The sequence below is a fragment of the Hirundo rustica genome, chromosome 1 (genome assembly GCF_015227805.2).
Source record: "Hirundo rustica isolate bHirRus1 chromosome 1, bHirRus1.pri.v3, whole genome shotgun sequence".
NCBI lineage: Eukaryota > Metazoa > Chordata > Aves > Passeriformes > Hirundinidae > Hirundo > Hirundo rustica.
Window position 1 is genome coordinate 89,934,323 of NC_053450.1, and position 20,229 is coordinate 89,954,551.

The 20,229-nt window shown below is 41.9% G+C and overlaps 1 protein-coding gene across 9 annotated transcripts in view; it reads left to right on the forward strand.

Annotated features, from left to right (window-relative positions):
• HIVEP1 (HIVEP zinc finger 1) overlaps nucleotides 1–19,810 on the forward strand; it is a 128,862-nt gene extending 109,052 nt beyond the window's left edge. For 8 of the 9 annotated variants that reach the window (XM_040058898.2, XM_040058906.2, XM_040058915.2 and 5 more), the window contains 2 exons: nucleotides 7,616–8,133; nucleotides 10,981–12,992. In XM_040058898.2, coding sequence (XP_039914832.1) covers nucleotides 7,616–8,133; nucleotides 10,981–12,129 — 1,667 coding nt within the window. In that variant the 3' untranslated portion in view covers nucleotides 12,130–12,992. Of the gene's footprint in view, nucleotides 1–7,615; nucleotides 8,134–10,980; nucleotides 12,993–14,747; nucleotides 14,853–19,269 lie in introns of those variants that run through there. The other variant, XR_009207712.1, reaches the window with a different exon arrangement.
• Nucleotides 19,811–20,229: the final 419 nt, after the last annotated feature.

The following is a 20,229-nucleotide window of genomic DNA, read 5'->3' on the forward strand; positions in this document are numbered from 1 at the left end:
CAAACCGAACCAGGAGTGCAAACTTGTGCACAATCCTGAGCACAGGCAGACACACACACACACACACACACACACACACACACACAGAGTCTGTTTCTTCAGTAATCTGAGAAGCTGAAATTTTGTTGTGCTGTGGTGTCTTGGGGAAAAAAGAAAGTTGCTTTCTAGCTGTCTGAGACTGTATGTGATCAGAGCTTTTAACATAACATTCTTTGTATTTGGGCTTGTCATCATTTGGGTATTAGTAAATACTTTCTGGCCTGGGTTTTGGTATTCAAAACTATTCCCTCATCCATTTATCTTTCATCTTCTGCTCTGTGGAATGTTCTTGTCACCAAAATACAGGGTTACAATGTGAGGAATGTTAATATCTGAATTAAATTGTCAGGGGAGGTGAACTGTTTAGTGTGACAGACTGCAACTGGGGATATCCTCTTTGGCCCTGCTCATGCAACATTTTTCTTCCAGTCTTAAAAATAACAATAATTTGTGTTCAAATTAAAACAGTTAAAAACTTTAAACTTGTAATAAGCTAATGTATGAATGGGATGGTATTTCTGAGTAAACTTGCACAAGAGAATTCCTTAATAATGAAATCAGTAGATGGGCAGAATATTTAAGGGGTTTCTGTGCAGAAATTATATCCCAAAATACATTATTTTACCAGTAAAAATACTTAATTGTACGTTTCAGATATGTACTTATAGATATCTGTACACACACATTAAAAAGATACTTTATTTTCTGCACTATTATTACCACAGTTGTAAGTTAATTAGCTATATGTTACTTACAGTAGATTTTAAGTGAGTTTCCATAGCTCTTCGATTCAATTAGCTTAATCGAGACTCAGTCTGTGTTTTCACTGAATGCAGCTGAATCTGCATTTAAGAAGTGAAAATAAAAGAAAATCCTTACAATAATATACTCCTTTTACAAAGAGAATGGAAGGCTGGTTCTGTGTAGTTTGCAATAATTATTTTTTAATTTTTTTTTTGTTAATATTAGTATCTATTCTTCAACTAGATGTGCATTAGGCATACTGAAACCCTACACCCACAGCCTGACATCAGACTACCTAGTGCTAGGTTTGATTTACAATATATGTGTTACTTAAGAAGATTTAGGTGTAAATAATCTCTTTAAGCAGAAGTTGCTCTTACTTTTTGGTATAGTTTCACTTCATTACTTTCTATGGTGTTAGGAATGAAAGTCAAAAGCCCACATGTTTTCTTCTTCTCGTTTCTGAGGAGCCCTGGTCTGAATTCAACCCAGTAGATGTCACTGTGAGTCCTTTTAGAGGGTGATGATCAGTGGACAGTGGCTGAAGCAGGACTGAAATCAGATAACTGAAGCCTATGAACAGGCTTAGAATGACAGGAGGACAGGAGGGGTGGGTACAGGTGCTGGCATTGTTTAACAGTATCTTGTTTACCCCTCTTTAAATTTGTGTGAATGATTGTGGAAAGATCTATTGCAAGTCTAATACAACAAGTCAAAAGCAAATCTAAGTTGTAATTGTTTAGAAGAATGGAATTAATTGATGACATACAGACCTCACTTCTGATTTATGATCATATAATGACATGCTGAAAAGTACTTCTGCTTTTCTTGTCATAGTCTACATTTTTTCTTGAGTTTGATGGAGAATATATAGAATATAGAACAGATGCTTTATTTTTAAATGCTTTTATGTAAATGCCAATCCATAACTGAAGATACTTCTAGAACTTGAGACAATAAACGCTGCTTTGTATGACTCAGGTGCTAAAAGCCAATAAATGTAATAAATTTAGATTTAGATGCTAAAAGATAGTGAATAGATACTTAATAAATCTGCATAAGTAGTGCTAATGGCAGTCATATATTTATCTACATAACTGCACATTTCCTTAGGAATCTGTAAAACTGAACAGTCCAGACTTCTATTTTCAAACCATTCTTGCCTTCCTGCCTTGAAAGAATGAAAATGAACATTTTGCTCCTTATGTGACAATCTACTTAAATATGATTAATCTATAACTAAATATGACTAAGTTGTTAGCTTTTGAACTTCATCATTGGATTTGGTACAAAAATTGCTGAATCTGTAGCAGATCGTAAGTCAGGTCGTGTGGCAATGATACTGCAATTAAAACTAAAAGCTGTACATTCAGGTTCTGAAGAACCTTTGTTTTAGTAATTTGCAGTATAATCATAATTAGATGGCTGTTGTTAAAACCATGTACAGTAAGGATTCCTATGGGGAAAAACTTCAAATAAAATTAAAAACTTGAAAGTATATAAGGAGACATATTTCAGTTGCCTAATTCATAGCATTCCAGCTGGAAATAGCAGTATGTGGGCTTACCAGCCCCAGGCACTTCACAAATGGACATATTAGGATGATGATAATTCCATCTAATGCTATTGTGCTAAAGAGCTTGGAGTTTTTTCTTTTCTGCTTTGGGATAAAATGTCACTATATCAGAGCCTTGTCCAACGAGCTCAATACCAACACCATAAACACAGTACAGATCTGACCAACTGAGGACCGACAGCAAAATAAATGAAGGACTAAGTTACTATTGCCTATGGTTTGTATACGCTTCAATACATAGGATAAAAAAATCAGTTTTCTTCAAAATAATTGTAGCTGGCATGTGAACAAAATCCCCAATCAAAAGTTTTTTCCATGTTTCTATTAAGCCTTTATTTCCAGCTGTTCCTAATTTCTGCAGAGTTCGGGTTTGTAAAATTCACTTACTCCTGTGAAGTCCAGGAAAGAGTCTTTCTAAGGATTTAAAAGAAAAGATTGTAGCAGTTGACAGAGGATGAAAGGCATCACCTACTCTTCCTAAAAGACTCTTTGTAAAAAATTGAGGTTATCTTGAACAGTTTGTCTGTTAAAATGGTGAGAGCTGAGTTACAAATTTGAAAGAGAAGTAGCTTTCATAAACCTTCACTTAAAAGTGTGAAACTTTTTTCCTGTTTTCTTTTTTAAAAAAGAAACTGTGAACTTTCGTGCCAAAAGCCAGTTCTCCCTATGTTGGGAGCCTTTAAATTTTTGATACATTCTTCATTTGAAAATACCGTACACCATTTTACAACCTCATACAAAGTTAAACACAGAAGTAATTTTGTTCCCTCTGGAAATTGAGTCAGTTCTAGTTATATGTATTTATATATTTATATATTTATATATATATCAGCTACATAAGCATGTGGTTATAATTGTGCATAGTTCAAGATAGGAAGCGAAGAATTAATTTTTCCCCAATTAAAACTGCTAGGGAACTTTAGTAGGCAGCATACAGTTACCAGGATGGATTGGTGTCAATACTGCTAAGTTAAAAAGACACTGCTTGGAAAAGAATCTTCCACCACGAGGAGTGGTCACAGCCTCAGCCCAATGCCTCCTTCAAAGGAGACCCTGCCTGGGTCTTCTGCTGCTTAAAACTCCAGCATTGGGTCCTCTTGTAATTCCACAGTGATGCTTAGTGGGAATACTGATTGTAAAAGCTTGGGCTTTTTTGTTTCAGCAAACAAGTATAAAGGCCAGAGCAAAGCATTCCTTTGTGCATTGCCAGAAAAGCAAGTCAGGAATCTTATTTTTTCTCATCTGATATTGCAAAGTGGTGTGGGAGTAAGGGAACCACATTCATCGCTGTCACCTCGCCTACACTGCAGGCTCTGGCTCCAGGTAACCAGACTCAAATAGAAGCTGGCAAATGCACAAAGGGTGGAGGTACACAGAGAAACAATAGAGGGAAATGATATCCCATGGAGTCCTGCATGTAAGGAATCTGTGTTCCACACAGTTTCCCTTTCTCTTTCCATGGCTTTGTTCTAGAAAGCTGGGATGTATGCAGAAAATTCCTGTATAAGCAGCATGTGCTGGTAAATCCGGTAGCATTTTTAAATGTTGATTTGAAAGAAGATAGTTTCTTCTCAATCAGTGTTTGCACATATGTTTTCCTTGCTTTGCAAATGCGACAAGTCAGTCTAATCACTTCCAGTATTTCCTCCTGCCAGTAGAAACAGTCATTCATGATTGACATCACCTTTCATAAAAAATGTTATTCATGTGGAGAGAGGGGGAAAAAAGACAAGAATCAGTAGAATGTCATAGAGAATAGTTATGTGACACTGGTACAGAGACTGAATTTAAGAGGGAGTCCAGACTGCATTATTTAAAGAGTTGCAGGAAACCTGTAGGTCCCCCTTTAGATGTGACATATGAAGAAGTCTTCAGTATCTATTACAGGTGTATTGAGGGAATCACAGAATATTCTGAGTTGAAGTGGTCCACAAGAATCATTAAAGTAGCAACTCTTAGCGCTACACAGCACCATCCCCAAGAGTCACACCTTGTGTCTGAGAGCACTGTCCAAATGCTTCTTGAGCTCTTTCAGGTTTGGTGCCGTGACCACTTCTCTGGGGAGCCTGTTCCAGTTCCCAAACACCCTCTGGGTGAAGAACCTCTTTCTAATATAACCTAAACATCCCCTGACATGGCTTCAGGCCATTTCCTTGGGTCCTGTCACTATCACCACAGGGAAGAGATGAGCATCTGCTCCCCTTCTTCCCCTCACGAGGAACATGTAACTGCAATGAAGTCTCTCCTCAGTCTCCTCTTCTCCAGGCTGAACAAACCAAGTGACCTCAGTATCTCCTTGTAAGGCTTCCCCTCAAGGCCCTTCACCATCTTTGCTATCCTTCTTTGGATGCTTTCTAACAGCTTGACATCTTTTTATATTGTATCACCCAAAATTGCCCCCAGCACTCAAGGTCAGGCTGCCCCAGTGCAGAGCAGAGGGGACAATCCCCTGCCTTGCCCTCCTGGCCATGCTGTGCCTGATGCCCCCAGGACCCTCCTGGCTGCCAGGGCACTGCTGACTCTGATCAACTTGCCACTGACCAGGACCCCCAGGTCCCTTTCCATGGGGCTGCTTTCCAACCTCTCATTCCCCAGTCTGTCCATCTACCCAGGGCTGTCCCATCTCAGGCGCAGAATCCAGCACTTTCCCTCATTGATATTTCCTGTTGGTTATTGCCCATCTCTGATTTGTCAAAGTCTCTCAGCAAGGGCCTCTCTGCCTTCAACTGCGTCAACAGCTCCTCCCAGTTTTGTATCATTTTTGTATCTGTATCATTTGCTCAGTGACCCTTCCAGTCCTGCATCCAAGTCATTTATGAAGATGTTGAAGAGCACAGGGCTGAGGATGGAGCCCTGTGGAACCCCCCTGGTGACAGATCCCCAGTCTGATGTCACCCCATTGACTGTAACCCTTTGTGCCCGACCCGTGAGCCATTTGTTCACCCATCACACGATGGGTGTTTGTCCAGGAGGAACCTGTGAGAGACAGTATCCAAAGGTTTACTGAAATTCAGAAAGGTCCCATCAGCTGGCTTCCCTTGGTCAGCTGCATGGGTTAACTTGTCATACAAGGAAATCTTGTTTGATAAGCAGGACTTTCCCCTCATGAAGCCGTGCTGGCTGTGACCGATGACTGTGTTGTCTTCCAAATGTTTTTCAATACCTTCCAGGATAATCCTCTCCGTAACTTTACCAGGCAGAAATGAGACTGACTGGTCTGTAGTTTCTGGGGTCCTCTTTCCTGCCCTTCTTGAAAACTGGGACAACATTTACCAGCTCCCAGTCAGCTAGGACCTCTCCAAAACCACTCAAAAATCATCGAGAGGCCTTGCAATGGCATCAGCAGCTCGATGAGTATTTTCAGATGAATCCCATCAGGCCCCTTAGACTTTAGGCATCCAGCTGGAGCAGCAGTTCCCACACAGCTTCAGAGACAACTGGGAGTTCATCGTTCTCACAGCCATGGTCTTCCAGCTCAGGGCGCTGGGACCCTCCTAGCCTGTCATTGGTACTGAAGGCAGAAGTAGTTGTTTCCATTCAGAAATCAAACATATGATTTGAAATGTGAAATGAAAAAATACTGTTTATATGAAAAATAGAAATGACAGAATTATAGAGAAAAAAAATTCCAAAATCATTTAGTCAGTCCACATCTTATTGTTAATAATATCTTTAACAATTGTACTTACTATAATTTTGGAATGGAAGTTAATGAATTAATTTTTCCACTGAAATGTATTTTCTATTTTGAACAGCTTTGTCTGTGGATGAGAATTATAAATTAAGACTATTTAAAATTCTGATAAATATTTTTGTTAGGATCATTCCAATGACCTGGAGGATTTGGGCTATTTTTAATAACATGTCTGATATGTTCACATTTGCTGTAGCAAGTGTAGGAAAACTAGTTTCCATATTCAGCTAGTATACAAATTATTGTGTAGGCAAGGAGGGGGAAAGTCATTACAGATGGATTTTTTCAAAGAAGCTATTAGTTCCTAATTACATTGCTCATTTGAAACCATAAAGGCTTATAATGGTGGGTAACTTACTGAAAGGTAGCTCAATTAAACCTATTTATTTTATCTGGAGTTCAAAATGTTTGTTTTGGTTTGGGTAACTTAGCAGCCTAAAGTATAGGCAGTATATTCAAATTCTTATAAGGGTTTTTTTCAGAATTGTGATTGATCATTTTGATGGTAAGTTGCTGTGTAGATATCCCGAGAAAAGCATCTCTCAGATTTTGTCTAATCAGACATCTTTGGTTTTACAGAGTCAAATGAATTTTATGCTGATACGGTTTTTTGGACAGCTCAAGAGACAGACCTTTGTGATCAAATATAATGAAACACAAAATATTTATGTATTCAAAGCATTTTGTCTTTTATAAAATATGATCCCAAACAGTCTGGCTTGGAATCAGACAGAGCAGATGGGATCTTCTGTCGCTTTACTAAAGACAACTCTTTCTTTCCAAGTTAGATACAAAAGAAGGTGAACAGCTGCAGTAGAACTGTATTTTGTAGAGAAATTTACCCGTAGACAGAGGTTTGGCTTTAAGACTTGAAGTCAGGAGGGCTTCTTTATGCAAACAAAGATTCATAGGTAAGTTTTGATATGACTGATGCTTTACTGGTTCCTAGGACATCTTGGGTAATTTTTTAATAAACCTTTCAAAACATTAGTGAAGTGAAGAAATCTAGTAAGATCTAATTTTGGTCTCTTTTGCCTGTTAACGAGACAGATTCTTGACTAACAGCCTCCAGGCTTTCTGTTTGCATCCTTTAAAAACCTTTGTAGCCATGATTCATATTAGGTACGAGGACACCCACTTACGCGTCAGAACCAGCTCTAGAGAGTATCCCACTGCTAAAGTTGGCAGACCAACCCCCCGTGTCGGCACTGGGAGCCTAATGAACCGGGAATCTGCTCCCTGCTCCCCAAGCAGAAGAGTGAAAGGTGACTTTGAGCAAATGGTTACAAGTGGTATGAAGGAAAATGGCCAAATCCAGAAGGTTGAAAACAACACAGAAGCAGAAGATGAAAGATTATATTAGCTGTAGCTGTATATTTTAAAAAGTAAGCTGGAAAATAAAAACAAAAATTTAAGTCTTCCCTGCTGCTTTGGTGCCGTGGAGTGTGAGTGGAAAATACATGTGTCATGTGTTTTTTTGGTGTTTTTAGTTGTTCTCTCCTACTTCCTTCCCAGTCAGTCCAGGGCCTTCATTGTCTTAACTACTACTTCCACTTTTGCAGGTGAGAAGCAAAGATTTGGCTATGACCGGTCAGGATATGACGTGGAGGAGTCTGATGGTGGCGATGAAGATGAAAATGACAATGAGGACGATGATGAAGACAGCCAGGCTGAGTCAGTGCTATCCACAACACCCTCGGTGACGGCCAGCCCCCAGCACCACCCCTCTCGCCATGGCCTGCAGGATGCCACCAGCACCGACGATGACATCAGGCTTCCAGACTGCTTCACTGGGGCTCACACGGACTCGATGGATGGTCTCCCCAAAGCGCTGCTGACCAAGATGACTGTCCTTAGCACAGTGCAGTCGGTCTGCCGGACCTCCAGGTCGCCAGCAGAGTCCACTCATCAGGAAGCACATGAGCACAAAGCCCAGGAGAGAGGAGTGGGTCCCTGCGGTGCCAGTGCAGCACTGACGGACATCGCTCCTGCATCTCCAGGTCGCCAGATGTCTGTGGATTACCCCGATCCAGACACAGCCTTGGGCCGCTCCTTAGTATCAACTGCAGCTCTTACAAAGGTAGGAGTGTCTAAAACCAGGGAGAGAGTGAGATTTTAAGTCCTCCTTCTAAAAAGGTCTTTTTGGAGATTTTTCAAAGGTCAAAATGTTTGCCTTTCCCCTCATTCTTAGAATTCTTGGTGATGAGTCTTTCAGGAGAGTTAAAATTAATCCAAGCACAAATAAGTAAGACTCTAGACACAAGGATGTTTTAGGAGCATTGCTTTTCGAATTCTTTAATTTGACTGTATTCTTCCTGAAAGGTTTAATGGTAATATGGTCATTTCAGCTGATGTTTGGAGCTGGTAGATTGTATTGCAAATCAGAAGGAAATATGTGGAATGAACATATGGTGGTGGTTAGGAAGTTTTCAGGGGAAGGTGATAGAATTCAGTCATTTCACTCTGAAATATGATGATGCAATCATTGGTAATTCCTAAGGGAAATTAATCTAGTCCCAAAGTTTTTTGTCTTATTGCTATAAAAAAGGTGCATTTGTTTATTTGTCCTCCAAACATGCTTAATAGTAGAATTCAAAAGAGCATCAGATGTTCAACGAAACTAGGAGATTGCCCTTGCACAATAAGAAAAGGAGAGCTGAACACAGGACCAAGACCTGAGTTCCCAGTGCTCTCAGCTTTTCTCCAAGCTGAAAGATTTTAATCAGAAAAGGATGAATTTTACCCATGCATGTGTTAGAGACACAGCTTTTGAAAGCAGTGTGCAGGAAGATGAGGTCAGTTCTGTGTGCAGGTCTGTGGGAGCGTTCAGTAATTTTGGCAACTGTTTTTTTTTTAAAACTGTGCCCATGAAATCACAGAGGGAAGTGACAGGTGCTGAGCCTTTTTCAATTCAGCAGTGGCTTTAGTGGACTATGATGGGGACACTACAAGTCACTTACTAGACTGACCCTAAAGATACCTTTTGGAAGTTTTGAATTCTTGCTACAGACCATGAAGGCATTCGAGCTTTTCAGAGTAACGCTTGGAAAAATGAGCTGCAGTTTAATTAAAGGGGTAATCAAAGAACTGCCTTCTCCATAATGAATGTAATATATAGAAACATTGCATAGAACCATATAGTCATTTAGGTTGGAAAAAAATTTATTTAGTCCGAGCCTAAACCTAACTGTGTGCAGTAACTGAGAAAAAATTAGCAGAAAATTTTCAAAAGCATAAAAAAGTAAAAATTTCATCTGTTTTAAGTACTTAGTGGCTTGGATTTTTCTTTGAAAATTTACACTGCTGGATTTTTTTTTTTTACACAGTTTAATATAGCAGACTATTGACATGGAGAAACAGTAAAAATGATTGCTGCATTGTATTGTTTGACACAGGTTCATCCCTGCTTGTAGGATCTGTGAGTACCTGTGGCAAATGTAAATTGGAGCAAGTTTGCAGTGTGACAGAATAAAACGAAGTGGTCTCTGATTACTGTACATGCCTGCCATAAAATGGGTAGGATCCTAGTGTTTGCAGTTTAGGTTCCATTGTTGCCAATGGATACCAGAAGGACATTTAACCGAGTTTACTCCCTCATTAAATAGAGCCACTGAAGCCTCAACTAAATATTCATGCAATTAAAAATGTTAAACGGTGTTCAATTATATCGCTCTAATAATTGTCTACATTAATATTTTTAAAAAAAAGAGAAGGCATATAAGTAATACAAAGAAGTAATTCCTTTCCAGATTTTCTTTCCCTTTCTCAGACCAAACGAAGTATCAGCCTTGTGTTTCCAGTGGTTAATCTACAGTCTGTTCCTGTTGTGAATGGCTGTTGATCCCAGTTCTTGCAGTTGAGAAAAGGAGGCAACACAGCTCAGGAAGGCTGTTGTACTTTCCTTCGAAAGCATCCGTGTCAGTTTATCAGGATCTCTTGTGAGGTGTTAGTTCTGAGAAATATGTTGGATTCTTTTTCACACCCATCTTCTCATTTAGACAGGTCGGCATTGCATAGCCAGTTAACCATATTCTCCCTTTGCAAATAACATTTTCTACCAGCAGATTTCAAAAGCATTTCTGTCTAGTTTTGGGGTTTTTTGCCTGCTCTAGAGAATTTTTGTAAAAACTAAGTAAGGTTATACCAATGTGAGTGAGTGTGATGAATGTGCCTAAAACGAAAAGATAACCATGAGATTGCAATTGCACTTTCACGCTACTCATTTCAGGAGGTTCTAGGAAAGGAGTTGCAAGCCTTCGTCAGTAACAGGCGGCAGGAAAACAAAAGGGAGGATAGAAGTAGCGTTATCAATCCAGGTGTGTGCACCAAATAAATCACAGTGAGCTGAGGCAGCAATGGGATGTGGGTCCCCCATCTCACTCCAGTATCCCGCCGTCACCTCCACCTCTGCAGGAGCTGTAGTTGTCAGCCATCTCTTGTCACTTCATACCCCGTCTGCCACATTAGAAGCACCTATGACAAATATGCAGTGATGCTGCCTCTGCCTGCCAGAGGCTGTAATGCCTTCATGAGAGGAACCCGGTGCATCAAAAATGCCATCTTATGCTTATTTAACCTTCTTGCCTGGGGTGATTTCCACATGAAACAGTTCTGCAAAGCCTTCTCGCCACTTAAAACGCACGTGCAAAAGATATTCAGCAACGTTTTTGAGCACTAGTGTTTGAGAGAAATTAAGCAAGAGTAATTAGGGGAGGAAAATGCAATTAGTGGGTGAGGAAGGAGGTGGAAAAAGAAAGGAGGGAAATCAGTCCATTGTTTAAGCTGAGCACTATATACTATGAACCATTTTGTTGTTGTTTTTTCTTAAAAGGGGGCATGGGAAGCACTCCCAGCTCCCTTGTGTTTTCATGTCACAGAATGATAGCGGTGGCTGCCACTTTAACATGACTGTGTTGTTCTCTCCCAGAGCACGCCCTCCATCAGCTCCCAGTCCTCACCGGCAGACCGCAGCATGCCGACAACGGCGCCGTCACCCTACACCGAGATCCCGGAGGAGAAGCCGGCAGCCGAGCCAACAGCTCCCCAGACTCACCTCTTCAGCCACCTGCCCCTGCACTCGCAGCGGCAAGCCAAGGCTCCCTACGGCATGGTGCCGGTCGGGGGCATCCAGGTGGTCCCTGCCGGCCTGGCCACCTACTCCACCTTTGTTCCCATCCAGGCGGGGCCAGTACAGCTCACTATCCCAGCCGTGAGCGTGATTCACAGAACTACCAGCGCCCTTGGCGAGGCAGGCGGCACGGCCGCCGGCACCACCGCGAATCCCGTGGGAGTCGCCGAGGTGAACAGCGTGGTGCCGTGCATTCCCATCGGCCAGGTGAGCGTGCCGGGCATTCAGGGGCTCGGCACGCCCAGCCTGCAGCCCCTGCCACCACTGGGCATGGAGACCGTGAACATCCTGGGCCTGGCAAACACCAACATCGCCCCGCAGATGCGCCCTCCGGGAATTACCCTCAACGCCGTGGGCCTCCAGGTGCTGACGGCTGGCGCGGCCCCGCAGGGCAATCCCAGCCCGCAGGGACACCTTCCTGGCCTGCAGATCCTGAACATCGCCCTGCCGACCCTCATCCCCTCGGTCAGTCCCGCCAGCGCCGACGGGCACGGAGCCTCCGAGGCACCCACCACAGGCTCCAAAGCCGGCGAGGTCCAGCTGGAGCCAGCTCCTGTCGGCTTCCCCGCGGCCGAGGTCGGCCAGGTCGGCCGGGATGCTTCTCCTCAGGCGGTGGCTGGCGGCCAGCGGTACGGCGGGAAGAGCCATCCCGAGCCCACCCCGCTGACCAACCCCAGTGGTCCCGGGAAAGCCAGTCCTGAAAAGACTGACCTCGTGAACCCCAGCAAGCCAAAGCGTGACCTCCCTGCCCTCCAGGTGAAGAGGGCTGCCCCGGCAGAGCCCCGCTCCAAGGTGAATCCCAACACGTTAACCAAGTCCCCAGTCCACCGAACTGTCACCCCCGACAGACAGGTACCCAGGCCAGCCGCCCCACCCCAGCGGCAAAACACGGTGCAGTTTAGCGATGGCAGCAGTGACGATGAGGATAGACTTGTAATAGCAACCTAGTTTTTGTTTTTCATTGTGTTTTTATTTTTAGGGTTTTTTGGGTTTTTTTTATAACACTTGCAGGTTTCTTTGCAAACCTTCCTTTCCTTAAAGCACATTTTTCTGACACAAACCCATTACTAATCTTCGTGCAATCATGAACTCTTGACCAATAATTGTTGTTTCTTGTCAGCTCCAGCCATTTTTGTACATGTTGTATAGACGATTGTGCCTTTTTGGAGTTTTATGTTTAGAAACCTGTACAGATTGTTGAATATATATATATAAAATATATATATATAAAATATGTATATTAAAACCTGGTAGTTGCTTGTGTTTAGTAAGTAAACATCCTATGTCAGATAAATAAAAGATTAAATTATATGTTGCACTGTTAAATGTAAATTTTTATGGCTGTGGGACAAAGTTTCTGTGTACAGATCTAGTATGTAAAACTCCATATTTATTGTATCCATATTAGTCTTGGAAAAGGGTCTGTCCATCTTTCTTGTGTAAGACGGTAGCTTTACACTTCAAAGAGAAATACAGTATCTGTGTTACAAAATATTACAGTAAAATTTTGTTTACTGACTTTACCATTGCTTATGTTGTGCCTTCTTGATGCAGCCCCGTAGCTAGAGAGGTGCTTGACTCGTTCCTTTCAGTGTCCTTCCAGCTGGTTCAGCTTGAAAGGATCTGGTGGTGGTAAAAGCCCCTGTAGTTTCACCTGCCATGGAAGAGAAAGTAACTCATCAGGCTTTACTTGGAGTAAAATCTTCCATTTCAAAACATCCAGCCATTGCAGAGTGGGGAGGGAGTCCCTCAGCTTTCCGTAGAGCGAGTATCCATCCACCTCGTGGTTTTTTCCTAAATAAAATTTGAAGGCTTGCCTGAAGAAAAATGACAAAAGGGTTAAGATTAATTATTTTTTTACTTGTAATCTTGAACTATAAAACCACTTTTTACTGACATTAAAGTGTTGTTACACAACAAAGGAGTAATTCTTTGTGTGTTAATTGCAAAATCCGCCATACAGTTGGTGAAAATGCCGCTGCTGTAATGAGGATTTGGCATTACTGATTACCATCAACCTCTTACGAGACTGCATTTCAGGAGATCTTCATTCACCGGTAAACAAAGCCATTTTCTCCCTAAATGCAACTTTGTCTTATTCATGCTGGGCATACAAAACATGGATGGATCCCGGAATAACAGAATTTAACACTCCTCTGTTTGCACGTAGTGAAAACAATGTAAAATTATCACTGAATTGTTGAGGCATTCCAACTATGGCAGGAAACATGTCTGACAAGTTACAAGGCTACACATTCCTAGAAGTTTCAATTTGACTTGGGGTTCATGCTGTAATTTTTAAGAAGAGTTGGTTTCCTGCTGTGTTCTTTTATCACATTGTTACGGAAGTTTTTATAACACCTTTAATAGCCAAATTCCAGTAGGAAATGGGAAGGTGTAAATTAAAAGCGTGATCACCTTTATGGAATTAACAAGGATGAGCACATATTAAACAACTGGAAGTGGAAGAAAAGTATGGGAAGCAAATGTGGCAAAAAAAAAAAAAGGAATGAGGGAATGAACTTGAATGTGAGCTGGGCTGCATTGTTCACAGATTAACTCCTGTATCCATCTCAAGGAAGTAATTCCTACCTTGCACTGCTCACATTCCAAAGCAGTACTATCCTAGATCCATTTTTAACTTTACACTGGCTTTTGTACAGTACTTACATTGTACTCATTACATTATTCCATTACAGTGTGTTGTAAAACTGTAGGCGATGTTGAATGAGCTTTATTAACTTCCAGAAAGAGCACTTCAGTACCAGAAAGCCATTTCTATTACTCGTGATTATCAGGCAATTGTACTAATCTAGCAATTAGAAACACACACACTAGAAAGGGGAAATTACTTCTGTCTCCGACATGAATGTGCAGAGCCTTGCTGAGGGCCCTCGGCTCCCCGCTATGCCGGACTTCAAATTTGTGTCTTACGTGCAGCCCCTGTGTGAAGTGTCACTGTGCATTTGTATGTTCTTTTTATAAGTGTAGTAGTGGTGTCAACGTGTCTTGTACCATCGTCATTTATACCTATGTGAAATTAACTCAACCAGCCAAAGCTAGAACCAGAACATTGCTGTGTTACATGTGCTTTGAGAGCCTGAAGCTTTTTCTAGTAGAATCAGGTGACGGTTTGCAGTTAATGAACTCAAGAAATTTTGCATTTCTTTTAGCTCCTTTGAAATGGACACCTACCAGCAAACTAGAACTATGATAATTAATTTGAGCATATTTGTCTAAAGCATGACCAAAAAAAGATGACAGAATCAAATAGCTTTACAGCAAAGTAAAACTATCTCCAAAATTTTGAATGCCATCACAACTTCTTACCATTTCCCTGAGATTTATAAGGCAGCAGTGGGTAAGGAATTGCCGTTGCACATGCCCCTAAGTCCTGATTTTACTAAACTCCAGAGATTCACTGTATACACATCTTAAATACTTACTTGTCGAGCAATTTGTGATGCACTTGTATTCTGCTCAGGATTAATTCCAGGAAGTCTCCAATTTAACAGAAAATTCAGCCTGGTGAATTGGATGATCTACATCTGTCTTTTCTATCCTAGGTGTTTTGAAGACATCAAGGGCAAGAGATGGAAGCATATCTTGAAGAGTAAGAATGACATGACAACAGCTATGTCATAAAGAGGAATGTTAAGACGTGTCATTTGGTAAGTTCACATCAGGACAGTAGAGAGAGAGAAAGGACAAAGGGAGTGGGCAGTGATTCATCTGTAAGGCCCAGAAGATGGGAGTTGCTTCTGGGGATGTAAAGCTGCAGGTCAAGAGATTTGAGGGCAAATACTGAATCATCACTTACCCAGGCAAAGCAGATAAGCCGCATTTGAAGCAAGAACTCTACTATTAGCAGGTAGTTGCAGATATATCTAATGTTCACATCAAGGTTGGAGGAAATCACAGTTTTCTAGAAGACTGTGGTCCTGAATATTACACTGTTTCCCTTCCCTCTAGGATGTTTCCAAATGGATATTCCTTGAGTTGCCTCTACAGCTTGCGCAACAAGAAGAAAAAACTAGGAGTGTGACCAGACCTGAGAGAAGAATAAACTCTGTACCTCTCCTCTGTTAATGCCTGTAATCAACATCTATAAATATGTCAGCACACACAGGTGTCCTGGATGAGCACAAGCACTACTGTGTTAGCAATTACATTTTCATTCTGAATTAATCCCTTTTGATTTAAATTGTGTTGTAGCTTTTATTGTCTTGTCCAGAGTTATCGGTGATGGGGAAATCACATTCCCCTTGACACAAGGATCCTTCTGTTTAAAGCAGTAGCAAACATCTCAGAGACCTGCCAGTGCAGGATTAGGCTGCTCTTCAGATGGTGTGAATTATCACAGCTGAATTGGAGTAAATAACACTGGGCTGTTTACTCAGGGATCGGTTTTTAAGGACTCTGTCAGACACCCTTTGGAAAATCCAGCGCAGCTGTTTAAACATTAAAAGGCCAGAACAAGTGTTGCTCCTCAGTGTACCCAGGCACACTCTGGCATCTTCTCTCAACCTATTTCCATCAGAAGGGTGCAAGCAAGTGCCAGCTAAAGGCTGGATACAAATACAGCTAGAGTACAGACATGGCACAGTCAGCTTCCGTGGGATCCGTGTGGATGCTTCCCTGTGATCTGCCAAAAGCCCTCACTAGAAGAAGAATGACCAGTGGCCTGTAGCTCTTCAACTTAGACCTTACTTGGTTTCTCACTGCAAGTCATGATGTTTGCTGGTGGTGTGGGTACCTGATTTTGGAGGCAGCATGTCCCTAAAATAACAATGGGTTTGGAACATGAACTCTGTTAAATGTCTGTGTTTCCTGTTGGGGCTTTAATAAGCTACAGCATGGCCTACCTGTAACTTCTTAGGTCAAGCACTAAACCAGGGACAGACATGGCCTCAGATCTCTTGACCTGTAGCATTACATCCCCAGATGCAACTCCCAACTCCTGGACCACAGCTGAAATAAAGCAAACTTTGTAGGGGCAGGGATGCTCTGCCCTGCTTTGGTTACTGCTGCTGTACACACCTTTGTCCCTTTCTTTCTCAAGTAATTTGCTGAGCTTTAGGTTGCTGTAAATTATGCCCTGAGGCTAGGGCAGCCCACAGTTGGTCCATATCAGCCAGTCCCCTGCCAGAAAGTCTGACAGCGGTGTTTTACATACAAATTCAACTGCCCATCACATGCATTTCATCTCGGACAACCTACATAGGCTGAACACAATATGGCCCACCTCAAAGCCAGAGATGTACCATGAAACAGACATATCAAGCTTTACACTTAGCTAAACATTCTGTATGGTTGCTTAACAGATTTGTCTTGCCTTGAGTTTACTGACATGTTTTTAAACAGAATATAAAATTAATTTGTCACTATATAACTTACCCAGAAGTCCCTATTTTTTTGCAAGATAATCCTCACTAAGCTTTCATAAACACTGCAGTTTAAACTTGTAAACTGCCTTTCAAACATGTGCTTAACATTGGGACAGTTTCATCAAAACAAAATAAAAAATCCTCAGTTTTAGCATGAGTGACTTGCCAAGAGCCATGGAAACCAAACAATCCACAAGTGAGAGTGCTCACTCAAGATCCCTTCTGCTGACTTATCTGATGGGCCACTGCTTGAGTTGCTTTGGAAAGATCCTCTGAGACCAGATGACCATGTCATAGCAGGGAATCCTTTCCTTGCTTTCCTGGTTTTTCATGCGAGCAGGAAGTGACACCCGTCTTAGATGACTTCTGGCCAGTCATTAATTGTGATTGTTACATTAAGAATGACTAAAAAAACATGGCTAGAATTGTCTACCCATGTCTTAGGGGAAATTTCTGTTCCCTGTAGGGAGTCTCAGATGGTCTTTTAAAATGATTCCTAAAACACTGAAGGCTTAACACCATTTCTGGCTTATATCTTAGAGGATAAGACCCCTGTCTTAGGTCTAGACACTGGACTGCTGATTCTGTTGCTGACTTAAGACAAAAAAAAGCTACTTTAAAGTGCTTCAAATTGATTGTTAGGTAATTTTATATGGAATGTCCGTGGGTGGATGAGCATACAGCAAAAAGGGTGTAACAGCCTGTAATTCATTGATTTGATGTTCATGTTTTGTTCCAGGAATGTTACGTCAAAAAAAAAAAAAAAAAAAAAAAAAAAAAAAAAAGAAAAAGTGTTGTTGCCATCTATGTTTGTCTGTACATTTCTCCCCTTTATACTGAACAGACTACTCAGAATGTTAGGAGGTGACTGGTGATTTTCAGATATTCCATGAGATCTAAGGAAATCATGCTAGCTGAAAGATGGCAAGGCTTTACATTCCTATGGTTCAGTCATGGAAACAAAACTTAGAGTTCTAAGATGAGTCAATTAGCTAGGCATGCTTAGTTTTCTTTGGTAATTGTAGGCTTGTTTTCCCCAATAAGGTCAAATGTTAAGGCTTGTTTGGTTTTGTGGCTTCGCTCTTTAGTGTATTTGAAATCCATTACCATTCATGAGGCATTTGTGCTGGAAATGGGCCAACTGAAGGCTGTTTGTAAAGTCAAATGCCCCCAGCATTTCCTCTTTTTGTTGAATTTAGGCAGTTGGAATATCCCCTTGGGCTTCAGAAGTTCCATTTGCAGGCCATTGAGGTCTAAGGTGTTTTGGCGTTGGTACCTAAATACCTTAAGGTTGGATTCCTCCTTCTGAGAAAGAGAGCATGTGACTCAGGTGACGGTTCCATCTTGTATAATGAATAATAAGCTCTCCATTAAAACCACTGACCACTGAGAACCATTTGCCACGGCCCTTTCATCTTCCTGCTCCAGATCCAGGTACAGAAGTGAGTTCAGAGCCCGCTTGTTGGCACAGGACTCATCCCCATTGCAGCCCCTCTTTCATGAGGAGCTTTTCATGGAGTGCCTGTGGAAGGCACTCCCAGGAGCACAAGGACAAAGGGCACCAGGAGGGATTTTGCTCAGTGCTAGGCCTCGTGCACATTGTGAAAAAGGAGTTTGTCTTCATTGCAGGGAGGCTGGAATAGATGACCTTTAAAAGGTCCCTTCCAACTCAAACGTGATTCTGTGAACAGGACCTGAAGCACTTGAGTGGAAAGCCATCATCTTGAGACTTAACCCTTCCCATCCCTTATCATCAAGGCAAATCAAGTCAAAATGAAGGATTAAAAGGCATCTTTTGACAGATATTTTTTGACTAATCAGAAGGAATTTTGACAAGAAGCCAGAGTTCTGTTTGAACAGAAAATTACTACATCCCCTGATTCTGCTAATGCTCAAATATCTCCCAGCCTGAGCGGCTGCACTTCTTGCACCCACCTGTCCTTCACAGGATCTAACAAGGTACTATACTTCAGGAACTCTTACGTTGAGAGTGATCATACCCTTTGTACAGCCCAGTCACAAGGGCTTCATCCTGAACACAGGAACATGAAGAGGAGGAGATGGTGCTGCCTATTTCTTTGACGCTCAGCTACCAGCACCGCAGTGGTGGCAGTCTCTGCCACCAAGAGGTGCCAGGGAAGATGCAGTCGCCATCCTCCAGTGCAGCACCAGCTCCCTCCTCATCAGCCAGGAACTACACAGCAAGGGGGGTGACGTCCCTCAGGTCCCTGGGGGAAAGGGCAGGCCCATTAGTTACATGTCCTTCCCAGGAGGCTGCTCCAAGCTCCTGTCCTCTGGCCAGGCCAGCTGCAGGCACTTGCTGGCAGAAATGAGGCCAGGAGAGAAGAGGGAAAGATAAAAGACAGAGCAAGCCAGGGAGAGCATGGTATTGTAACCAGGCTGTTGGGCTGTTTGGGCACAGGAAGGCAGCTCTTGTATTTCAGACCTGTTTTACCCAGCTTTAGGTGTGTCCCTGGTTTGCAAAAACAGTCTAGGTGCCAGAACAGAAGCAAATGTTGAAACAGTGCCTCTTTGCAAAACAGAAGTCATGTTTTCATCTGGACACCAGACAGTTTTGCTCCACCAAAAAATCAAGTGGGTGGTTTAGAAACCATTTTTGACACTTAGAGGTTTAAATTGTGTTTCTCTCTTTGTTTATTCCCATACCTATAATGATCTGTGGCGCTTTTCTTATTTACAGTGTTTCAGAGCAAGAGCTCACACAGCTAATGCTGATAATTCTGCTGGACTGGGCAACTGGCTCCCCTGTGGATATCCTGTTTTCTTGTGAATCATCACTCCTCGAGACATCCTCCAACTCAGATCAAAGGTCCTGAGTGTATTAGATATGAAGACATCAGACAGCTCGAACAGATTAGAAAAGACACACACAAAGAAATGTGTCCCAGCTTCTCCCTCCTGTCCTGCTGAAAACTGGCCCAGTGATCACAGTCCTAAGCACTTTTCATAAAAAGTAGAAAGACAAAAAAAAAAAAAAAAGGAGAGAGACTGGGAATGTAGCTTACCCAAAGACTTCTGCAAATTGCCCTTTCTAGGCATTTGCACTTTTGTACTTATTTAGTTCTCCCTTGCAGTTGGGAACTCCTCAGGCTAAATCCTCATCTGATGGAAAATTACATCCATGAGCTTCAGCAAGACCTGCACCAACTGCATCAGCAGAGGACTTGGGACTATTCTTTTAAGCACTGAGCCTTGCCTACAAACACAAAAATTAAAGGAACATGAACACCTGTGGTCTGTTTTTTCAAGTTTATGTAGTCTGCTGCATCCTTTGTGGTTTAATTCAGTTTTCCATATAGCTACATGAACAACTGAAAGGGTCCTGTGCCAGTGAAATGCCAAAACTGAGGTCATGAGGTCAAACTAGATTATCTTAATAGTCTCTTCTCCCCCTGCAATCTTGCACACAGGTTTTATCTGATAAAAGGAGTAAAAGTCTTTTTTTCAGCAACGTTTGATCTTGAAGATTACACAAATAATTAGTCTTTTAAGCTTCTGAGCTTTTTTTAAATTAGAATTTTTTACTCTCCTTTTAATGGATGCCTATTAATCCTTATGTTTAAGTGTAAGAGTCATGCTTGATCTAAGACGACAGACAATGTGTTTGGATAGTCAGAAGGCCATTTTTATGGAAGTGTTT